The 24,267-nt window shown below is 47.6% G+C and overlaps 1 protein-coding gene across 1 annotated transcript in view; it reads right to left on the reverse strand.

Annotated features, from left to right (window-relative positions):
* Positions 1-24,267, reverse strand: part of PLCH2 (phospholipase C eta 2) — a 147,422-nt gene that overhangs the window by 58,971 nt on the left and 64,184 nt on the right. The window contains exon 11 of the mRNA XM_063145539.1: positions 18,976-19,134. Coding sequence (XP_063001609.1) covers positions 18,976-19,134 — 159 coding nt within the window. The remainder of the gene's footprint in view (positions 1-18,975; positions 19,135-24,267) is intronic.

A 24,267-nucleotide genomic window follows, 5' to 3' on the forward strand; every position in this document is an offset into this window, starting at 1 on the left:
CCCAGGGTGACCCCAGGATCCCCCGTGTGTCATCTGGACACACAAGGGTGAGCCCGGGTATCAACCCGGGCTAAACCCTCATCTAGCGACAGCCTCAGTACATATTTAGAAATAACACCGATTATGAATTTAATGTTTCAGCAAGTCCATGGGACAGAAGGAAGTGTTTGTGTGTGTGTCTGGGGGGAGATGCTTCGATATATAAAACCTTCCAGTTATTAAAAAGTACTTCAGTTTTATTATGGGAAACAATACTGCTGGCACTGAAAGTGAGACTCAAAATCACCTGCGTGCATTTAATGCTCTAGTTGCCTTGTGCTAGCAACCAACAGAAAGCCGTGCATCTCCTGAAAATCGCGCTCACCTGGCTTCCTCATTAACTGTGCGCATTCAGCTATGGAAGCCAAAGTCATTAATAAACAATTTAGAGAGGGAGCTAATAAAACGCCAACGAAATCAGCTGCTAAGAGCCGCTTCCTCTGTCCCCCTCATTTCCATTTCTAAAGCCATATTGCATTATTCATTTATGGTGACAAATGATCCCCTGGATCAAATGGGCGCCGTAAATTAAAAAAAAAAAAACACGAAACAAAAAAACCCAACCCCGGTGCTAATCAGAATATAATTATTGCAAATACAGAAAGAAAACCCTCCCAAATGGACCTCGGTGAGGAAGAGATGCGCTCCCGTGTCAGCGTAAACAATGCGAAGAGCTAAGAGGAAAGCGACAAAAGACAATACCGTTCTGTGTTGTTAACAATGGCTGCCCAGGATCTAATCTCAGGATAGGTAATGATTCAAGCAACCCTCCGTCAGGTCGACGCGGGGCACAGAATCTATTCTGTGGAGGGTTAGAACAAACACACACAAAATGGGCCCCAGAAGCCTTAAAGAGCATAGAAACAGGTTTTGAGGATTACCCACGACACGGATGACTAGTGTAGAAGTCTGCTGGCCCATATGCTTCTATCCAGTGGAGGCTAGTGGCTCCAATGTCAGTGGGTGAATTTGATCCGGGTTTTAATCAGAGCTTGTCAGGACTCTAAAGTAGCTATCTACAAAGCACCTTGAATAGCTCTTTTAGAGTACTGACTCACACCTGGAGCGGATTCGTTGCCCCACTGGCATCGGAGCCACCAGCCTCCACTGCTTTGATTCAGGGCCAGGATTAGCTACTCATCCCTTCGCATTCCTCAGAGTCCACTGGTGGACACCTGAGCTTGCTTGTTATTATTATTATTATTTATTTATTTATATAGCACCATCAATGTACATGGTGCTGTACAGAGTAAAACAGTAAATAGCAAGACCCTGCCGCATAGGCTTACAATCTAAGGTGCTTGCACACCTTACAGCCAGATTCCAGCTGGACATCAGGAAAAACGTCCTGACTGTTAGAGCAGTACGACAATGCAATCAGTTACCTAGGGAGGTTGTGGGCTCTCCCACACTAGAGGCCTTCAAGAGGCAGCTGGACATGCATCTGTCGGGGATGCTTTAGAGTGGATTCCTGCATTGAGCAGGGGGTTGGACTCGATGGCCTTGTAGGCCCCTTCCAACTCTGCTATTCTATGATTCCTTGGAAAAGGAAGCAAGAAGCAGTTGTGGGAAGGGACAGCTAGGGTGTCAACACAGTAGTTGTCATTTGCCGCAGCAAGCAAGAAAACACACACACACACACACCCTTAAGAAAAAAGAAAGAATCCATACTACTGCTACCGATGCACCCTACCCCTGAGAAATTGTTGGAGAATTTCTCCTCCAGATGGAGGAATTCGAGTTTTTCTCTGAGTGGCATTTCTTGTGCACTCATCATTCCCTACTTGTGGTCATTTATGGGCTGTTTAGATGACGTTGGAACCCTCCAGTTTCGTTTCTGTTTTTAAACATCACTTGCAATGATTTTTTTTTTTAGAGCATAGTATTATATGTAAAAGCCAAAGAAACCCTTTTTTCAATTTGTGTAATTGCACTATTCCATTGTATCACAAAGCCACCTAGAGATTATGTAGCGGGGAAGCAGGAAAGGAGACACTTCTTTGTGTAGTGCTCAGAGCTCAATTCTGTGACGAAACTGAAAGCAAATATTGCGGATCAACAGCCTCATGTAGAAAAGCTTTTCAATTAAAAGGTCTCCCCTCCATATTTCTCTGCTCCGAACTAAGGTGACGAATTTGTGCACAGCTGTGCCCTAAACCTATTCCGAATCCCATTCTTACTCGGTTTTTTCACCTGTTTACCCTTATTTATTTATTACATTTATATACCGCCCCAGAGCCAAAGCTCTCTGGGCGGTTTACCAAAGTTAAAAACAGTAAACATTAAAAAAGTATACAAAATTGCAAACCATCAAAAACATAAAAACAACAGTATCCATTTAAAAACAAAAGTTCTGGGGTCCATTAAAAACAAACTTAGCATTGTTAAATGCCTGGGAGAAGAGAAAAGTCTTGACCTGGTACCTGAAAGATAACAGTGTTGGTGCCAGGCGAGCCTTATCGGGGAAATCATTCCACAGTCAGGGGGCCATCACTGAAAAGGCCCTCTCCCTTGTTGCCATCCTCCGAGCTTCCTTCGGAGTTGGCACTCGGAGGAGGACCTTAGATGTTGAGCGCAGTGTATGGGTAAGTTCATGTCGGGAGAGGCGTTCTGTCAGGTATTGCGGTCCCAAGCCATGTAGGACTTTATAGGTTAAAACCAGCACCTTGAATTGGGCTTGGAAATGTATAGGCAGCCAATGTAAGTGGGCCAGAATCGGTGTTATATGTTTAAACCTTCTGGTTCCAGTTATCAATCTGGCCGCCGCATTTTGCACAAGCTGCAGCTTCTGAAACGTCTTCAAAGGCTGCCCCATGTTGAGGGCATTGCAGTAATCTAATTTGGAGGTTACCAGAGGATAGACAACTGAAGCTAGGTTATCCCTGTCCAGATAGGGGTGTAGCTGGCCACCAACCAGAGTTGGCAGAAGGTACTCCATGCCACCGAGGCCACCTGGGCCTCAAGTGACTCCTGGCCCCTTTGACTGTCAGCCCTCTGGATTCTCATAAATGGAGAGACGGGAAGGGGTCTTGGAGGAAAGGAGTGGAACCTCTGGTGTGGTACAGCCTAGTGGTCCCTGGCAACTCAAAAGGGCAGAGTGTGGCCAGATGAAAGCGGGAGAAGAACCAATGGCAAAAGGCCTCATTCTTAAATCTTATTCTTAATTATATTCCTAGGCAGGAGTTCCAATCCCTACTCAGCGATGATGCTTAGGAGATGATTCAGCCTCTCAGTCTAACTTCCTCACAGGCTGTTGTGAGGATAAAACGTTGCTGGGAGAAAGGGCGGAATAAAAAGGCACTGAAACACACAAACAACTGTAGCAGGGAATTAAGACGAAGCTATTTTTAAAAAACGGGAACAGGGCTTGAACTGTATGGCGGGTGTAACGGGTACAATGAGGCTGTGTGCCCATCATGTTGATTTCAAGACGCTGAAAACAAACCACCCAGCCACGTGAATCGAATGAATTGATGCCACAGAAGGGGAAGGAATGGATGAGGCCGTTCTGGGCCTTTAAATCCCAAGGCCTCTAGAGGGCGGTAGGTCTACGCAGAAACAACTGAGCCACAATAACACAGGCAGTCAATTGTGGGAATGAATCACAGGGCGAACCGAGAGCCGTTCATTCACACAAACAGGAGCCACGCTGGATCTGTCATCAGAGCGCGTCACTTTGCAGGTGAAGTGGGTGAAGTGGCGACTCCGTTCAAAAGCACAGTGTTTGTCAACTCGGCTTGCATGAAATTTAGAGATGGTGGGTGGGGTGGGGTGAGGAGTGGGGGAGAAACCACAGATTAGTTTGACAAGTTTCAGGAATTGTGGAGTTTGGGGTGGGGGTTAGGTATTGCTGGACTAGATGAATGCAGCATGGCTCTTCTTATGCTCTTAGGATTCCAGGTATCCAGTTGAAATGATTGGACACCTGGAATGGACCTAGAAACGATCTAGGTAAGGCCAGAGGCCTTTTGGACCTGGCACTCCTTGGATGAAACTGACTTGTGGGAGATTCAGGACAGGCAAAAAGGAAGGACTTCTTCAACTAGTGCATAGCTAATTTTTGGATTCCGCTGCCACAAAATTGGGGTCCTTCCCAGCCCTCCTACCTAGAGATGCTCCATAATTTACGGGGTTCTTGGGCCAGATGCCTTCCACCACTAACCTTCTGCCCCTGGGCCATCAGATATATCTAGGATCTGCTCCCCTGACCTGCAAGGGGCTGCTAGGCTCCACCCCTCTGCCAAAGCTCCACCCCTTTCCTCCGACGCGCTTCTCCTTGTCCCTCCAGGTGAACAGGCTAAGTCAGAATGGGATTCGGAATGGCTTTAGGGACAGAGCTCTCAGATTTGTCACCCTATTTCTGGGTAGGGATGGGTGAGAATTTGGTTTTAGTTCAGTTTTGATCAAAAAATTTCAAAATTCACAAGGTCCTCCATACTGGGGACAAAAAGAACTTGAGCTTCTTCTTTTTTTAAAAAAAAAGATTGTTGGAGAAACTGAAATGGACAGATTTGTTCTCCCGGGCCTTTGAATGCTCAGCTCTTAAGACGTCTGGCTATGGCTGCCTGTGTATTCAACCGGGATGCTCAATTGAGGTTGGCATTTGTCTCTATTTCTGACAGGCTGCTCATCTTTAACAGCTACATGGCAGGCAGAGACACCGTGGTCCTCTCCAGGCTGGGAATAGCTGAACCTATTGAATTTGGCCATTGCAGATGGGTGAGTTTCATTTCATTATTATTATTATTATTATTATTATTATTATTATTATTATTATTATTATTTTATTTATTTATATAGCACCATCAGTGTACATGGTGCTGTACAGAGTAAAACAGTAAATAGCAAGACCCTGCCACGTAGGCTTACATTCTAATGAAATCATAATAAAACAATAAGGAGGGGAAGAGAATGCACCAAACAGGCAGTATAAAAGTCAGAACAAAATCAAGTTTTAAAAGCTTTAGGAAAAAGAAAAGTTTTTAGCTGAGCTTTAAAAGCTGCGATTGAACTTGTAGTTCTCAAATGTTCTGGAAGAGCGTTCCAGGCGTAAGGGGCAGCGGAAGAAAATGGACGAAGCCGAGCAAGGGAAGGAGAGACCCTTGGGCAGGTGAGAAACATGGCATCAGAGGAGCGAAGAGCACGAGCGGGGCAATAGTGTGAGATGAGAGAGGAGAGATAGGAAGGAGTTAGACTGTGAAAAGCTTTGCAGGTCAACAGGAGAAGTTTATATTGGATTCTGAAGTGAATTGGAAGCCATTGAAGAGATTTCAGAAGTGGAGTGACATGGTCAGAGCGGCGAGCCAAGAAGATGATCTTAGCAGCAGAGTGGTGAACAGAAACCAACGGACTGATGTGAGAAGAAGGAAGGCCAGTGAGAAGAAGGTTGCAGTAGTCCAACAATTTCAGTGTTGTTGTTGTTTTAATATAGAGAATTTCCAAAATTCATTATTTTTTTCGTATACGGGAGAGAAAGAACGTGAGATTTTAAAAATCTGAACGTTGAAGAAAGCAAAAGTGACAGATTCACCGGTACCTATTTGTGGGCAGAGAGATTTGCCAGGGAGGGGGAAGGATTTTACCCAATTCCTCCAGGAATTCCAACAGCTGGGATTTGGTCACTCTTGCCCATTCGCTCAGCCTTGACTACTGGGCCTAGCCTGCACCGCTGCTTGGGAGGAGAGGGCAGGGCGAACAAAGGGTTCTGCTCCATCTCCTCACTCTTGTCATGGCTTCCACCCTTGGAGGGAGCAGATGAGCAGGCAGCAAAAGAGAGGCGAGGAGGAGGAGGAGGAGGAAGGCATCTCTCTAGCATCTCCAACTAAAGGTAGCACGTGAAGGGGAATTCTGGGCACCACAGTTCCAGAAGGTCACTGACAGGTGAGAACAGGTTCAGATGAGTGCAACAAAGATGACGCGGGCACTTGAGGACAGGCTGAAGGAACTGGGGATGTTCAGTCTGGAGAAAAGGAGACTGAGGGGAGACACGTGAGCAGTATTCAGCTACATCAAAGGGTGCCCCAGGGGAGATGGTCAATAGCTATTTTCCACGGGCACCGGAATTAGGACCCAAAAGAATGCCTATGAGTTACAGCTACCTAGAATTCGGAGAAATATAAGGAAAACCTCCTGACGGTAAGATTTGTACAACATTGGAAGAGTCTTCCTACGGAGGTTGCAGGTTCTCCATCTCTGGAGGTTTTTAAGAAGAGGCTGGAAGAAGAGCCACCTCTCATGGACGGTTTAATTGGTTTTCCTGCACATGGCAGGGGGTTGGACTAGATTATCTTTGTGGCCCTTTCCCACGCCACAATTCTATGATTCTTTGAGTCCTCTGCATGAAGCCTGGAGACAGCCAGAGTAGACAAAGCTGGGTTAGATGGACGAAGGGCCTGCTATCAGGAGGTCTCCTAAGTTAGTATGCCCGGGGGAGCCTGGGGGGGGTCAGGAACAGACCCCATACTGGGCTGTGGGCCTCAGCAGGTGCTAGACAATGTTACACCCTGACACCAGGCGAGCAGATGTAACGAAAACAACCAACAACACACCCTTGAAGTCTAGCATTAAAGATGCCCAGATATCCATGAACTGCAGCACACTGCAAACTAGTGGAACATTTCAAGTTCCTTCCCCTGAAGACATTTCAGGCCGTTGTCCCAGCAGACTGTTCAAGCTTGCAGCTCCGTCAGGAAACATTAGAAATTACAAAGAGAACCTGTCAAAGCCGGCTTCGCGCCCTCTGGCAACAACGGCCTCATTCTCCCAGCACCGGTAAAAGCGGCGTTTGGACTGCTGGGGCCACTTCAGACTACGCACAGAGGGGCATGGAACGGAACACATACAGAAAGAAACAGACTCCCCTCCCTTTCTGTAGAAAACTAGCACATCAACGTTCCACGTGTCGGATTTTTTTTCCCCTTTAGATAATGGGGGAGCATTCCCTTATGGCAGCACCCCCCTCCCCGTTCAACTTGAAGTGGTACGGTCCAAACACAGCCTTGTCTTCTCTGTGAGACTGAGGCCAAAGGGCCAGCTCCAGATTTGAGAGGGGGGGGCTCTTGACGGAGTTTTCCCACAATGACCAGGGTGTAATGCAGCTCAGAAGCACTGTGGGACGTGTAAATGGCAGATCCCCTGGAACCAGCCACTGGCCCTGATTGGAGCAATGTGGGTGGGGGAATTAAAGGGGGGTTAACAGAGGCATTAGCCAGTGGTCTGACAATTGCCCAAGGCCACTGTGTGCTAATGTTGGGCCTAATAATTTATTTGTTATTTATTACATTTATATCTCGCCTTCCTCCACCCCCACCCCCCAAGGAACCCAAGGCAGCATACATAATCCTCCTCCTCTCCATGTTATCCTCACAACAACAATCCTGTGAGGTATCATAGAATCATAGAATAGCAGAGTTGGAAGGGACCTACAAGGCCATCGAGTTCAACCCCCTGCTCAGTGCAGGAATCCACCCTAAAGAATCCCTGACAGAGGGTTGTCCAGCTGCCTCTTGAAGGCCTCGAGTGTGGGAGAGCCCACAACCTCCCTAGGTAACTGATTCCATTGTCGTACTGCTCTAACAGTCAGGAAGTTTTTCCTGATGTCCAGCTGGAATCTGGCTTCCTTTAACTTGAGCCCGTTATTCCGTGTCCTGCACTCTGGGAGGATCGAGAAGAGATCCTGGCCCTCCTCTGTGTGACAACCTTTTAAGTATTTGAAGAGTGCTATCATGTCTCCCCAACCGGCCCAAAGTCACCCAGTGGGTTTCCATGGCCGAGTGGGGACTAGAACCCGGATGTTCCGGCTCCCAGTCCAACACTCTAGCCACTACGCCACACTGGCTCTCATAATAAGCCTTTTGAGATCTGGAGGGACAACAGATGGTTGCTATTCTTAATTGCTTTTATTGCTTTTTTAAAAAAATTCTACTGGTTTTAATTTGTTAATGATTTAATACATTATAGCTGTATGTATTATTTATGTTTACATTGTTCTGATTTTTGTATGTCACCCTGAGATCCCAGTGATATAGGGCGGAATACAAATGTATAAATAAATAAATAAATAAATACTTTAACAAGCCTGTAAGGATTTTGATTGTGGGATCAGAGAAGCAAGAATCCCCCCTGCCAATCCCCCAATGCACTTACCCTGAGTGAGCTTCTTAGCAGACTCAAAAGGGCTCTAGGACCCGTTGCCACAGCTTACGAACTAGCAGTCGGCGAATGGCAAGCGCACTTACGCCTACAAGCTCAGGTGGTGAGCTTCAAAACCCGGCTGTGGATGGCTGCACGTTTCTCTCTCTCCGGCCAGCCTCCAAGACATCGGAGAGTTACACAACCCAAGCAAAGGCACATGGAATGTAGGTTGGCCATCAAGGGAGCAGCGAAGAAGCTGTAATCCACTGTGACACTCTCTGGCTCAAATCTGAGCACTGAAGCACAGCACAGATGCACAAAAGCAAGGTTCAAACACACTCACACACACACGTATATACGCACACCTCTTCCACTCCTGGACTACAAAGCAGAAGCAAGAAACAAGAGCATGCAGGACCGGGTGCGAAGACCGCCATGCCGGAGGGACGTCACAACGTGCTGAATTGCACTTCGGAATGCGAGGAGGAACGTTGGAAGGAGGACACGAGCTGTCCCTTGAGCATTAGGAAATTCAGGGCCATTTGGGGAGGGGGGGGATGGCCTGCTTACTTTGAAGAAAGAGAACTGGGGAGGATCTACACTGCGTACTGAAGGCGCTTGCGTGCGCCTCCAGTGCGCCCCGAAAACGATTGTGTAGATCCTGCCTGGGAGAGCAACACATTGACCCAGTTTGCATGATCAAAACAAGCCACCCTGGCTTAAATAATGCCATTTCTTTAATTACCTGCCCAGGTGTGTCATCAGCACCCAGGTGGCATGGCTTGTTTGAGGGGAAACAACCCTCAAATAACCCTGCAATAGCCAATGGGTTATGGTGGGTTATTTGATCATGGAAACCAGCCCTTTGGCTAGGAAGATAAGCTGTGAGCAAAACCCCTGACCAACCCATTCCTATCTCACAGTCAGCCACAGACTCACTGCAGCTCGCATGACACAACAACAGCCCACCGTGGCTCCATTTACCCACAGGCCTGTTGTGTCGTGCTGGGCTCCCATCCTTGCTTGCTATGGTCTGCCATGTCATGGGAACCTAAAACAAGCTATAGGCTATCTGAGGGTTGCCTTCCCCATCAAACAACCCACAATTCCGGGTTCATTCGACACAGCAAGCTACGAGAAAGCTGCTACCGCTTGCATATTCAACATGCTGGCCGGCACACTCCACTAAGCCCTGCGGGAAAATTAATCCACGGTGGCTTAGTGTTATGTGTGAACAGCCCCACTTTGGGGCCTCAAACGAAACCATCCCCCATATTCAATATGTCTATTGCAAATGCGAGCCTCGTGTGGCGCAGAGCGGTAAAGCAGCAGTTTCTGCAGCTGAAACTCTCCCCACGGCCTGAGTTCGATCCCAGCGGAAGCTGGTTTCAGGCAGCCGGCTCGGGCCGACTCAGCCTTCCATTCTCCCGAGGTCGGTAAAATGAGTACCCAGCTAGCTGGGGGAAAGGGAATCACGGCCGGGGAAGGCAACGGCAAACCACCCCGCTATAAGGCCTGCCAAGAAAACGTCAGCAAAAGCTGGTGTCCCTCCAAGAGTCAGTAATGATTCAGTGCTTGCACGAGAGGTTCCTTTCCTTTTTCCTTCCTATTGCAAATGCAGCTATTCTTACAAAAAGTATACCCTACAGCCTTTAATGAAAACACACACACACACACACCCAACCCCCCCCCCCCCAATGAGCTCTGTTTATGCCTCATGCCATTTCCATTGTTAAAAAAAAAGCAATATGCCTCTGATAATTAAAGGGTAGATCATCAGAAGGTCAAAATGGAGCAAGGCGTAACGGAAAGAGAAGAAGAACGGTGACGGTCATGAAAAATCGCTTTTCATTTCCCCTCCAGGAGTCCCAGACCAAGAAAGCAACATCACCCAAGATCAGATTAAACACGTTGTTTTCACAGACAGATCCCGATTGAGTCGCAGGAGGCGGCGATTCATCCCCCCCCCATCTCCTTTCATTCATAAACGCGGGCCAGAAATGTCTTCTTATTGATCGCTTAGAGGCAAAGGCAGAGCAGAGAGTGACATTAAAGGCAGAGAGGATTTTAAAAAAGAAGAAGATTCAGCCCAATTAGCCACCAGAGCATCTGCTGATGTCACGCTCCTGCTGAATGATCCTTCCTGATCCTGCCGTTTGTCCTCTCTGAATAGGTTCTGGGGGATGTGCAGACAGCTGGGTTTTTTTTTAAAAAAAAAACTGCACAGCTTCAATGGGAAAGGTGTGATTAATTTCATGTCACGTTCGGCTCTTCGTTTAGGGCAAAGCTCAGGACTTTAAGCCCGGGGGAGGAGGAGCTGCCTGTCTCTCCAGAATATTCCAGGGCTAGATGTACACACATGCTTTTTAACTGTCAGGGATGATTTAGGGTGGATTCCTGCATTGAGCAAGGGGTTGGACTCGATGGCCTTGTAGGCCCCTTCCAGCTCTGCTATTCTATGATATTGAAGGGCGCTCATAACTTTTGGGGGACATGACATATTCTGTATATCGCTTTTCTAGCATTATCTCCTGCTTTTTGGTCCGTATTATCCAAAGTACCACAACAGATGTCATTGCGCGTGCTACAAGGCATCATTACGCAAGACGGATATAGCATCACCATTCAAGAAGGACGCAGACAAGCTGGAGCGTGTTCAGAGGAGGGCAACCAGGATGATCAGGGGTCTGGAAACAAAGCCCTATGAAGAGAGACTGAAAGAACTGGGCATGTTTAGCCTGGAGAAAAGAAGATTGAGGGGAGACATGAGAGCACTCTTCAAATATTTAAAAGGTTGTCACACAGAGGAGGGCCAGGATCTCTTCTTGATCCTCCCAGAGTGCAGGACACAGAATAATGGGCTCAAGTTAAAGGAAGCCAGATTCCGGGTGGACATCAGGAAAAACTTCCTGACTGTTAGAGCAGTACGACAATGGAATCAGTTGCCTAGGGAGGTTGTGGGCTCTCCCACACTAGAGGCCTTCAAGAGGCAGCTGGACAACCCTCTGTCAGGGATGCTTTAGGGTGGATTCCTGCATTGAGCAGGGGGTTGGACTCAATGGCCTTATAGGCCCCTTCCAACTCTGCTATTCTATGATTCTATGATTCTATGACACCAGGTGAAGATCTGGTCCAGGGCTCTGTCCTAGACTTTCTCATCTTTTTGGGGACCGAACCTATGCAGAATTACGTGCATCAAAACACCCTGAAATAAATTCTGCATAGGAGCCGGCTTTTACTTGCGGGACAGCATGCAGAGAGTGTTCTCAATTGCTCAGTGAGGAGCAAATCTACAGTACCCCACCCCGTAGACTCAATATTGCTAGTGGAGTTCTGCCAAGTCCTTCTAATGTGTAACCCATTGCACAGTGGGTTGTGCAAGCGTAATGCACACTGGCTTACACAATGGATGCGTAAGGACAACGCACAACCGCTTGCACAAACACAACTTCAGTTGGGTTCTCTTCTTGTGCAAAGTTTGGAAACTACTTAGCGGAATGGCACCGTTGGCTACAAAGGCCCAGTGAATGCAACGCTGCTGGAATAAATGGCATGCAGCAGGCAATTGAATTTCATGCCGTCAGCAGTCAGTGCAGGCAAATGCATTAGGGCTAAGCTGTTCTGGCTGTGTGGCATTGATCTGTTCAACTCCTCCAAATGCACCCTCCGGCTCCCTTGCTGCAGAATTTCTGGCCGCAGGCCTGGATGCGATGATTTAGCAGAACGCCTGTGGTCCGCTTGTGCGCTTTAAACGTACCACGCAAGAGTGCGCAATCAGGCTGCCGTCACAGTTCAGGCATCTGTAATCCACGTCAACCGACTTGAGTCTGCCGTCATGCTTGATCATGTAAATGTGCTGGAGCAGAACAAGGCTCCACCCAGCTCCGCAACATTTGCAATAATGGAAGAAACCAGCCAGTACTGATGTCTGGGTTGAGTCAAACCCCATGAGGTTTCTGACAACTCCGATTCCGAATCAGAGCTGGAGCAGCTAGATCAGAGAAAGGGGAGGAACTTCTCCCAGAGCCCCCAGACGTGGGCAGAGATCCTTCCCAGGGCCTTGACAAACAGATGGCCCAGGCCAAGCCACCCCCACCACCCCCGCTCCACTGTCAGAACCCACGTTGCCAAGGAGGAGGAAGATGGCTGGGACTTGGGAGACGCAAAGCAACACAGGTGAAATTGCAAGATGAAGCAGGTGGAGTTTCCGAGGGAGACGAAGAGGGGTGTGACTTGAGAGGCAGGAGAACGAGTCACAAGACGAAGTGGATCGGGGTGGCTGAAATCAGCGAGTGCTCGCCCTTCTGCTGCTCTAGCCGTCCCCCACCCCTGAACTGTCCCTTTCCCTACTTTGTTAATGGCGTCAGCAGAGGGAAATACGTGATTTCCAAAGACTCCAGAAAGTGTGCATCCCCCCTTCCACGCTAATGGTGGCTGCCATTAGCACGGAAGGGGAGAACGCACCCTTTCTGGAGCCTCCAGAAATTGCGCCAATGGGGGCCCTTAAAGGCTCTACTAATGCAAGGGGGAAGGGTTACCCTTGTGTTAATATGGCACCGGGGGGTGGGGGGCAGACACATTTTCTGGAGGCTCCGGAAAGTAGGGCTGTGCTTCTCTTCGGTCCACCCCTAGAAACAAGTGGAGTTAGGGAGGGGGCCGAGATGCCCTGCCAGGATAGAAGCTGATGTAAAAGAGAGCCACCCTATGGGAGGGTTGTCACTGGGAGGCGGATTGGACTGTGGGCGTCCACAGGCAAATGGACGGCAAGTTCACTATCATATGGATCGTCTTCCCTAATAGGGATCTTTGGATGGCTGTTTAGGGCCTGGGGCAGGTTGAGAGCTTCTTCGAGAGTGGCAAGGAGTTGACTGTACAAATAATGCAGGAAGAAGGCAGGCGGTTGAATGTACTGTCAGCTAGGGACGCTGGAGAAATTCGGAATGGACTAGAATGAGCTCGGATGTCTAAGAATCCGGCCTGCGGAATCTGCTGCGGACTGGCCTACCCAAGCCGCACGGAGTCTGCAGGCTTCCAGATTTTCTTAAAACTTTCCCAAAATTGACACAAATTTAGTCACAGGAAAATAAGCACGTTTGTGCTGGGAAATAGACGTGGAGAGAAGTTGAATGGAATGGGGGACAAGGCAATAAATGTTATGGGCCAACTGAAATTGCATAAATTGTCGCGAACTTTCTTAAGGAATTATTTAAGTATTTCCCCACATAATGGGGCGGGAATCAAAGCTGTCTGTGAACAGATTCCGGAACAAACGACACTGCACAACCCCCAAAACACACGCAGAGTGGATTTGAGAAAATCCAGACAGCCCTACTGGAGACTCTGGAGGGGAGCTGCCAGTCAGTGTGGGTCAATGCTGAGCTAGATGGACCAGCGGTCTGACTCGGAGTAAGGCAGCATCCTACCGCAACGCAAAACAACTTCCCAACCTATCAGGTCGAGCAGTTTCCCAATGAAGTGATGCTGGCCATTAATTCCCACTAAGGGCAGGCCCTGTGGAACAAAATTCAGTTCCCTTCTCCTGCCACAAACACACCCAACAGTCTCTGATCAAGACAGCAGCGGCAGCCGCCTGCCGGGAAAGTGATATTAATGGTTTAGCACAGGGGGAAATAAAACCAGTTCTCCTCGCATCACTGCCCCTCGCCCATCCGATGGCGGGCTCTCGAAAACAATGGGCATTCTGGGCTGGCGATAAATATTTATCATGATTACGAGGGAAGCCAGCAAAGCCCCACTAATGCTCCAAGCTCATTTGTTCCCGCAGAGGAAAAAACAAGAGTGGTGATCAGTCAGGATTAGCTGTGATTACACACCCAACTTCACCGCCGCAAAGTGCTTTCCAAACAACGGTAAGAAGGCATGTTCTCCGAAAAAGGAAAGGAAGGGGGGGGGAAGCAGAATTCTCTGAGAGTCGATTGGGAGAAGGTTCCTGGATGCCGATGCACACCAGTTCCTGGGGAACATGGGTGGGAGGATGCTGTTGCACTCAGATCCTGCCTGTGGGTTTCCCATGGGCAGCTGGACTAGATGGAGCCTTGGTTCCACGCTCTTCTTGCGTTCTTATTTTGGTGCCAGCTGATCTTGCTGCACTCAGTCTCCAGTACTGCAGAAAGCAGAGCGGAGAACTCTTTATGAAGCGTGCCTTGGAGTGGAGTCACATGACCAGCACCCAGAGATCTGCCTTGACCCTTTAAATCCCCCAATGCACCAGGAGACGTGGCAGCTGTGGTTGTTCTGGAAGATGGCTCTAGTTTGCTCCACACACGGGCCTGGCGCAGGGGTGGGGAACCTCAGGCCCAGGGGCCAAACCCAGCCCTCCTGCAGTCCCAATCTAGCCCTCCAGAGTTCACCACATAGCCACGCCCCCTCCCCCGACCCCACTCCTTCTGCTCAGCCACCAACAGCTTGGTTCTTTCCCAGCTTTTGTACAGCCTCCCCTTCTAAAAGATTGAAATGCCCCCTCCTAAAGCTTAGTTATCGGCAGTAAGGACTTTAAACTACAATTTGCTGATAGCATTGGTATTTTGGCTCCACCCCCTTTCCCCCCCCCCAGGCTGAAATGGGTTTCCCTGCCCCCTGCCCTATCATATTCGACTGTTCAAAACACTTTGCATCCAGCTTTGATAGGGTGACCATATGGAGAGGAGGACAGGGCTCATATATCTTTAACAGTTGTATAGAAAAGGGGGAATTTCAGCAGCTGTCATTGGTATGCATGCAGCCCCTGGTGAAATTCCCTCTTCATCCCAACAGTTAAAGCTGCAGGAGCCCTGCCCTCTTTTGTATCTGGTCAACTGTTGTCCATGGCTACTGAGTCCCATTGGGCTATCTTTTTTAATATGCATGCATAGGGTGACCATATGAAAAGGAGGACAGGGCTCCTGTATCCTTAACAGTGGCATAGAAAATGGAATTTCAGCAGGTGTCATTTGTATGTACGCAGCCCCTGGTGAAATTCCCTCTTCATCCCAACAGTTAAAGCTGCAGGAGCCCTGCCCTCTTTTGTATCTGGTCAAGAGGGCAGGGCTCCTGCAGCTGTAACTGTTGTGATGAAGAGGGAATTCTACCAGGTGCTGCATGCATACCAATGACACCTGCTGAAATTCCCTTTTCTATGCAACTCTTAAAGATATAGGGGTCCAGTCTTCCTTTCCATATGGTCACCCTACTCTTTGAGATCAGCAGCTGGCTGCCTCTTTCTCCCCATTGCTCACCTAAAACATCACATCGCTGAAGCCCTGCTTGTTACATGAGCAGGTGGGGAGCAGGCAACAGAACTGGAGAGGAACAGGCTGGAGAAATGGCAGTTCCCTCGTCTCCTGAGATATTGGGCATTTACAAGCACAAGGAAAGTCTCCAGATTGCAAGCTGACAAGCCTAGTTTGAAGGGCAAAGCTGAAATGTAAAGACCATGTTTGGCCTTTACATTTCCAGGCACAGACCCCTAATAGAGGTAGAATACTTTGAACAATTGGGCATGCATTTCCAATGCCTAGTATTACTGACCTCTCTCCTAGGAGCTGCCTATACGCTCCGGAAGCCCCGAGTGGGCTCCGAAACGACGCTGCGTCGGTTAAATGACGCAACCACTGATTCGAAGCCACCCTGGGGCGAAGAGCTGAACATATGCAGCAGAGAAGTCGGGGACTTACGCCAACTTTTCCTGCTGTCTGTCCTCACTCTGATGCTGCTTTGGGGGCATTGCCGGGCAGAAGGCAACCTCCCATTGGTCACCAGAAGCTGTGGGAGGGGGTGAGACTGGTGAGCTTAATGGCCGCTGGAAAACCTGCACTGCCTCTCCCAGTGGGGATTATTTGCCACCACCCGGCAACGGTGAGACTGTGGCGTTTGACCGTGGCGCGGTGCCAATTCGGCACTGTGAAGACAGCCAGCCAGATAGCAGATCCCTTGGATGAAGCCATCTGGGTTTGGGTGGGAGGGGAGACACGAGCATCCCTTTTGGCTGAACCAATTTGCCCCTCTCCATGACAGATGCGATTCTCCAATGGCAAATGCTTCATTAGGGCCGGTTTCCCCCATAGCAGAGATGCCTTCTTAGAAATCATTAGCGAGAAAACCCAAAGAACAAAAGGCTCTCTGAAGCAAGCAAGCTGTCCGTCTATATATAAAAAGAGAAAGGAGCGCTACCCAGGAATAGAAGTAACGGAGCAGGGCACAGCCAAGAGACCGACCCAAAATAGACGGGTTTCCAGACTTCAGCTGCTCTTGAAAGGCAACGGGGAACAGTGTGGGTGTTTGTGTATACAAACTAAAGCAGGCTGGTACACTAAAAATACAGTCTAATTCATCCAAGCATGACTCGGCTGCTGATAGAGCCCTTGGCGCTAATGGGAAGAGACGCCTCTGCTTAGGCCAGGATGTGGCAACGCAGTCAAGTATACCATGGTAATAGCGGAATGGTCTGGAAAAACCGCCCAGAGCGCCTTGCCTCGGACAATAAAAGGACTCAGGCCATAGTTAGACCTAAGGTTTATCCCTGGATCATCCAGGGGTCAAACCTGTTCATCTAGGTGACATAGAATCATAGAATAGCAGAGTTGGAAGGGTCCTAAAAGGCCATCAAGTCCAACCCCTTGGTCAATGCAGGAATCCACCCTAAAGCATCCCTGACAGATGGTAGACCAGCTGCCTCTTGAAGGCCTCTAGTGTGAGAGAGCCCACAACCTCCCTAGGCAACTGATTCCATTGTCGTACTGCTCTAACAGTCAGGAAGTTTTTCCTGATGTCCAGCTGGAATCTGGCTTCCTTTAACTTGAGCCCGTTATTCCGTGTCCTGCACTCTGGGGGGATCGAGAAGAGATCCTGGCCCTCCTCTGTGTGACAACCTTTTAAGTATTTGAAGAGTGCTCTCATGTCTCCCCTCAATCTTCTCTTCTCCAGGCTAAACATGCCCAGTTCTTTCAGTCTCTCTTCATAGGGCTTTGTTTCTAGACCCCTAATCATCCTGGTTGCCCTCCTCTGAACATGCTCCAGCTTGTCTGCATCCTTCTTGAATTGTGGAGCCCAGAACTGACACACAGGGGATCCAGTGCTCAGGCAGGGGCGAACCCTGGATGATCCCAGGATAAACCTTAGGTCTAGCTGCGGCCTCAGCGGAGGAGTCAGGATTCCATTTTCTCCCTGTAACCAACCTAGAGCTGATTCAAGTGTATAGAACAAGCACATGCTATGGCACAGTCCTCTCCGGAGCGTGTCACTAATTCCACTGGGCTTCATCAGAGGAAGGGTTGAGACAGCAAGGTCCCCCTCTGTTGGCCTGGCTGGGACCATCTGTCATTTGGGTACCTCCATCTCGGGTGGAGATGGAAGAAAACAGCACATATCCAAAATTTACGTGACTTTTGCTTTGTCCGTTGCCTTGAGGGCTTTTAAAGATGAAAGGCAGGGTAAAAAGACAGTTAAAATCAGAATGCAGGTGGGGAGGGTTGCATGTGTGAAGGTTCCTCGTATCAAAAGCTGCCTGCATGTGGATAAGGGGGAGAAGGGATTGCACTTAGCCTTCTCATGGATGTGCTAGCTTTCCAGATGCAGTTTTGTTATTGTTCCGGAAACAAAGCCCTAAGAGGAGAGACTGAAAGAACTGGGCATGTTTAGCCTGGAGAAGAGAAGATTGAGGGGAGACAGGATAGCACTCTTCAAATACTTGAAAGGTTGTCACACAGAGGAGGGCCAGGATCTCTTCTCGTGTCCTCCCAGAGTGCAGGACACGGAATAACGGGCTCAAGTGACAGGAAGCCAGATTCCGGCTGGACATCAGAAAAAACTTCCTGACTGTTAGAGCAGTATGACAATGTCACCAGCTACCTAGGGAGGTTGTGGGCTCTCCCACCCTAGAGGCCTTCAAGAGGCAGCTGGACAGCCATCTGTGAGGGATGCTTTAAGGTGGATTCCTGCATTGAATGGCCTTATAATGACTTGATGGCCTTATAAGACCCTTCCAACTCTACTGTTCTTTGATTCTATGTTTCTATGATTCTAATGCAACATCAAGGGTTAAAACCTGCTAGGTGAGCTTAACTAAAGCTTCACTCAGCAGATTTAGTAGCATGAATTCAGCGTACCAGCTACGCACTTCGCTGTTCAGTTGACAGACCTGCCCTGAACATTTATTATTTATTTAGTATGGCATTTATATCCCGGCTTTTTTCCTGCAAGGAACCCATGGCGTCGTCATACATAATCCTCCTCCTCCTTTCCACTTTATCCTCACAACAACAACCCTGTGAGGTGGATTGGGCTGAGAGTCTGTGACTGGCCCAATGTCACCCAGTGGGCGATTGGGGACTAGAACCCGGATCTCCCGACTCCCAGTCTGACACTCTAGTCACTACAGATTTACAGTTTGTTCCAATTGAACAAACAAACAAAATATATGCTTATCGAAAAGGAACATTTCTGGATCAATAGAACCATTAATCCAAATGGCCTTAATCTGGAGGACAATGCATAAACATTACACCAATTATACCTCCCGTTTTTTCTGCTAAGGAACTTTACGCTTCAGGCAATCCAAACTGCCGGTCCTGGTACTCATTTAATAGAAGTGCTATTGATGAGCCGAAACGCTTAATTTTTAAATTGTGGTTATCTTTCTATCTCATATATTATGGTGGCTTGACTTCCCAGCTGCCATCTGAAGTGGTACAACCTAGACGCATTTACTACTACCATGAGAACGAGGCCTTAATTACGAGGGTTATTTTTCCAGGTTGCCTTTGGGGACAAACCGGATGGATTAGAAGACCATCCCCCAAAAGTTACCTTCTTGAGATCAAGCTTGTTGGAAAGTTTCCCAGAGGGCGTCAGGGTGGTCACTGCAAAGTTGTTCGGGTCCTCACAATCCCGGATTTTGGATTCCTTGATCAGAGAGTCCAGCTTCTTCTTTGCAATGTTTTCCACTCGCTTCCGATTGGTGGAGGCCTGGCAGGAGAAAAGCAGGGAGTTCAGACAAGCAAGAGTGCCAAACTTTTGGCGTTCCTCTAGCCAGAGCCTAACATCTACTAAAAAATTAAAAAGAAGAAGGAAATGAAGGAAATAAATAAGAGCGAAGTTCTACATTTGTTTCCAACAGACTATTACACTATCATGCCAGTACCAGACAGGCCATCTCATGGGACATATCTGCACTACAAACACTATATTGGTTTTATTCCAGTTCAACTGTCATGGCCTCCCCAAGAACCCTGGGAACTGTAATTTGGTTGAAAGTGCTGAGCACTTTCTGTCTGAAACCTCTAGCCTTCCTTCACAGAACTGCCCTCCCCAGGGAAGGAGGGCTAAACCAGGTTAGGCCTGCAGTGTAGTTATGACCCACGGCGTGTTCGCTGTTCAGCATGGTATCATTCTGTCCTCTTCGCTAGAATGATATGATTTCTTCCCAATACCGAGGCAGGTATTTTGAAGAGTCCCGAATTTGGACAAATTCCTTTGGAAAGGTGTCGCAATGTTGTTCTCAGTAGTCACAAACAAGTGAAATTGTTAAAAGGGAAAAAAAGAAGACCACATTGAAAATAACAATAAAAACTCTAAAAGAATGACAACACAGGAGACGCAGGGGGTGGGGTGGTGGACCTACTGTGAGCAACCACAAGTTTGGTGAGCCATTGCTTTGTTACGAAGCCAGCGCTGGTTGTCCTGGAAATAGCTGATATACAGGGTGAACCTCAGCACACCCATCACACAGTTATTTTCTCTCTGAAATCATTTGCAAGCGATAGCCCAATTTTATCCATTACAGCTAGGCAGACCCAGATGTTTTGTGATGAGGGTAAAGTGGAGGCCAAGGGTGCTGGTTGCAATGCAAAACAGCAAAATGCTGAATACAAATACAGTTATTTACAGCACAGTGTATATTTACTAGGAATTTAAGTTCCACTGTGTGCATTGGGGCTTACTCACTAATAAGTTTGTTATGGACTGCCATTTAGTTATGGACTTAGCTATGGACTAAGTTATGGACTTAGTTATGGACTAAGTTATGGACTTAGCTATGGACTAAGTTATGGACTTATTTATGGACTAAGTTATGGACTTAGCTATGGACTAAGTTATGGACTTAGCTATGGACTAAGTTATGGACTTAGCTATGGACTAAGCTATGGACTTAGTTATGGACTAAGCTATGGACTTATTTATGGACTAAGTTTTGGACTTAGCGTGTTCAGATGACACGCTAAGCCACAGTGGTTAAGCATTTTGAGCTAAACTCTATGGCTTAGCGTGTTGTGTGAAGCATGGCTTAGCATGTTGTGTGAACCATTCCTAACCATGGTGGCTACATAACCATTGTTTAAACATGCTCACTAACCGTTTGCTGCAAAAGTGTTAATGGCCTAACCATGGCTTAGTGTGTTGTCTGAACAGGCCCAGTATTTCTTAAATAACATTAAAATTAGGAGCAAGGAAAATGCCCAAATCAGCACACCAACTGCCTGTCGATCGCCTCAAGATCTTTTTGCTCACTGGCTAGCACCCCAGAAGGCAAGAAGAGCCTCAATTTTGCAGCTTCATTGTGGAGGAAACAATATAGGCCTACACTCTTTGAAGAGTCATCGTGTGTGTTTTTAGATGGTTCTTTTTAAGTGATCAAAGTACTTTACACCCATGATCTTTGTTTTAATAGGAAAGTGGGATATCCGTAGTCCTATATAATAAGAATGAACTCAGTTCTTCAAGTGTCAGCCCTTACATAGGCAATATTGCATCATTCACACACATGGTGTCAGCAGGCTTGAGAAACCCAAATATTTGCAGAAATACAAAACAAGATTTAGAAGAAAGAAAACTACCAAGCAGGGTATGATGACAAAGTATGCTCACTAGGGATAGAATACCGAATGACTGTTGTGCTAGTGTGTGGGAGGAGGGGTGGAATGTGGGGATGGGGATGGAATGGCATATCCTGGAGAGAGCACGGCTGACTGGCTGGCACACTGAGCAGGTGTACTCCACACTGTAAAATTTTGTTGGGAAATTTTGTTGCGGGGAAATCAAGCTTGGAAAATGCTTTGAACACTCTGGGGGGAAAAAAGCTATCTAAATGTTTAGCATTATTTTCTGGCGTAGTCTGAAACCTCTGTGCAGATAAAATCACATCCAATAAGCCATCACGATATGTTATGCAGCATATAGCACACATCAGAAGCATTTGCCTTTCTTGTCTGTGGGCTCTAACTTGCGGGCAACCAGCCCCTTCAAAAGAATGCAATCAGGGCTTTCTTAATTGGCCTCCAAAGACAGCGATTAATGCTAACAGAAAACAAGCTGTCATTTTCTCTGCTTTAAAAGTGTCGTTCAAGAGCAGGGCTAGTCAAACACATCTGGAAACCCAGGTGTTGTTTGCAGAAAGTTTAAAAAAACACACACAGTGAAGACACACTAATGAAGACAAAGAAAGAATGCAAATCTAGGCCTACGTCAACTTTTCTTTTAATCGAAAGGAGGCAGGCTCTCTTTGGAAGGAATGAAGTTGTCTCTGCACTCAGCTTTCTCTGTCCAACTTTACTCCGAGCCTTTTTGGAAAAATGAAAAATAATTTCATCTCATCCTGCCGCTAAAAGTTGGAGTTTGAAAGTAAACCGGGGAAGATTCCCACCAGGGAAACGCTGATGGTTTCAGTTAGTTTGGTGATTTTTGCAGCATTTGCGCAAGCTGTTGGGAAAACATAATACTTAGAGCTGCATATATTTTGAAATTACTCTGTTGTCAGTTGATCTAGCATTCAGATATACATAGGCATAATCCAGACAATACACACTTTCTAGTCCCAGTGCCCCCAGGGCGTGAACCTGAGAGACCTAGGGCTCATCTACACTAAGCAGGATATTATGCGGTATGAAAGCAGTATATAAAGGGCAGGAGCCACACTTACTGCTTTATAGCGGTGTTGAAGTGCACTGACAACTGTTGGGACCCATTGACGCATACCCTATGTCACTTTCATAGTGCTATATCCTGCTTGGTGTAGATGTGTCATGGGCCCCCACAGTTGTCAGTGCACTTCAGTACCACTATAAAGCAGTAGCGTAGATCATAGAATCATAGAATAGCAGAGTTGGAAGGGGCCTACAAGGCCATCGAGTCCAACCCCCTGCTCAATGCAGGAATCCACCCTAAAGCATACCTGACAGATGGCTGTCCAGCTGCCTCTTGAAGGCCTCTAGTGTGGGAGAGCCCACAACCTCCCTAGGTAACTGATTCCATTGTCGCACTGCTCTAACAGTCAGGAAGTTTTTCCTGATGTCCAGCTGGGATCTGGCTTCCTTTAACTTGAGTCCGTTATTCCGTGTCCTGCACTCTGGGAGGATCGAGAAGAGATCCTGGCCCTCCTCTGTGTGACAACCTTTTAAGTATTTGAAGAGTGCTATCATGTCTCCCCTCCATCTTCTCTTCTCCAGGCTAAACATGCCCAGTTCTTTCAGTCTCTCTTCATAGGGCTTTGTTTCCAGACCCCTGATCATCCTGGTTGCCCTCCTCTGAACACGCTCCAGCTTGTCTGCATCCTTCTTGAATTGTGGAGCCCAGAACTGGACACAATACTTTAGATGAGGCCTAACCAGGGCCGAATAGAGAGGAACCAGTACCTCACGTGATTTGGAAGCTATACTTCTATTAATGCAGCCCTGCAGTGCAGTTCAAACCGCTATAAAGCAGTAGTGTGGCTCCTGCTTTTTATAGAACGCTTTCATAGTGGAATATCCAGCTTGGTGTAGATGAGCCCCTAGCCTAGTGAGCAACCTGAGATGGAGTCCTTGCCCTATTCCAGCCTTCTAAGCAAAGCGAGGGAGCTGTCCAGCTCAGCAGGAGTAAGACTGTCCAGCAGGTAGCTAAACTAGATGCTGATCTATGAAGGATGCTGCATCTGCAGCCTCTAGGCAGTAACTGAGTTTGAAAGGGTTTAAATCAGGAGTGGGGAAATGGTGGCTTTCCAAATATCAGTGTGGTGTAGTGGTTAGAGTGTTGGGCTGGAGCTCAAGAGATCCGGGTTCTAGTCCCCACTTGACCATGAAGCTCACTGGGTGACTTTGGGCCAGTCATTTATTCTCAGCCTAACCTACTTCACAGGGTTGTTATTGTGAGGATAAGGTGGAGAGGAGAAAGACCTTCTAAGCCATCTTGGTTTTCTTGCAAGAGAAAAAAAGGAGGATAGAAATATAACAAAGGAAGGAAAGAAGGAAGCGTTGTTGGACTCCAACTCCCATCAGCCTCATCTAGCATGGTCAGAGATGATGGGGGTTGTGGTCCAACAACATCTGGTGGACTACAGCTCCCTCATCCCCGGTTTAAATACTCAGCTTTGCTGGATTCACCCTTCCTAGTATATGACTGAGGCCCTGATCCTGACCTTCTTGTGAACAGGGTTCCTTCTTGTGAGTAGGGATCTGAGATGGGCCTCCTTGTGATGCCAAGTGTGCACACTTAAAAGAAGCCGTGTTGGCCTTGAGATCTCATTTGCCTCCCTGGTAAATGAATCTCCAAACCCAAGAACTAACGACTCTAAACCCAAAGCTGTTTATCAATATATATATATTTGGGGGCCTTCCCTAAAAGGTACGGCGCAATTTCAGTTTGGGAGTTGTGGCAAGCGTGTTGGATGATCGGTGAGTGGTCTCCAGTTTCTAAAGTGTAATGTTTCAAATTAATAGCATCACAGCACCAGCCTCCCTGCACCGTTTCAACACAGCCATGGTTTGGTAACAGAGCAGTTTGATTTACAGCTAAGCAGGCTTAACTCTATAACCGACGATCTGCTTCTACCATACCTTCCACTTCAAAAGGATGTAATGGTCAGGCAAGAGAGGGAGACAAAAAGCCGTAAGGAACATCAAACATCACAAAGGTATCAGGATTGACCGCTCAATGGACGAGGTATCCCCTTGAATAGGGTTTTAAAGGTCCCCTCCTCCAATAGACCATAACCCTAAAAAGCATTTCTTCCAAGAAAATGTAGAGGCCCAGCAGAATCAAGTGGTAAAGGTTTTTCCTGGACTGTATCATTTCAGGTGTGGGTGCAGGTTGCATGTTTGGATCTGCTCCCACAACAGGATACAGGAA

This window comes from Elgaria multicarinata, chromosome 20 (genome assembly GCF_023053635.1).
Source record: "Elgaria multicarinata webbii isolate HBS135686 ecotype San Diego chromosome 20, rElgMul1.1.pri, whole genome shotgun sequence".
In the NCBI taxonomy this organism is placed as follows: Eukaryota; Metazoa; Chordata; class Lepidosauria; order Squamata; family Anguidae; genus Elgaria; species Elgaria multicarinata.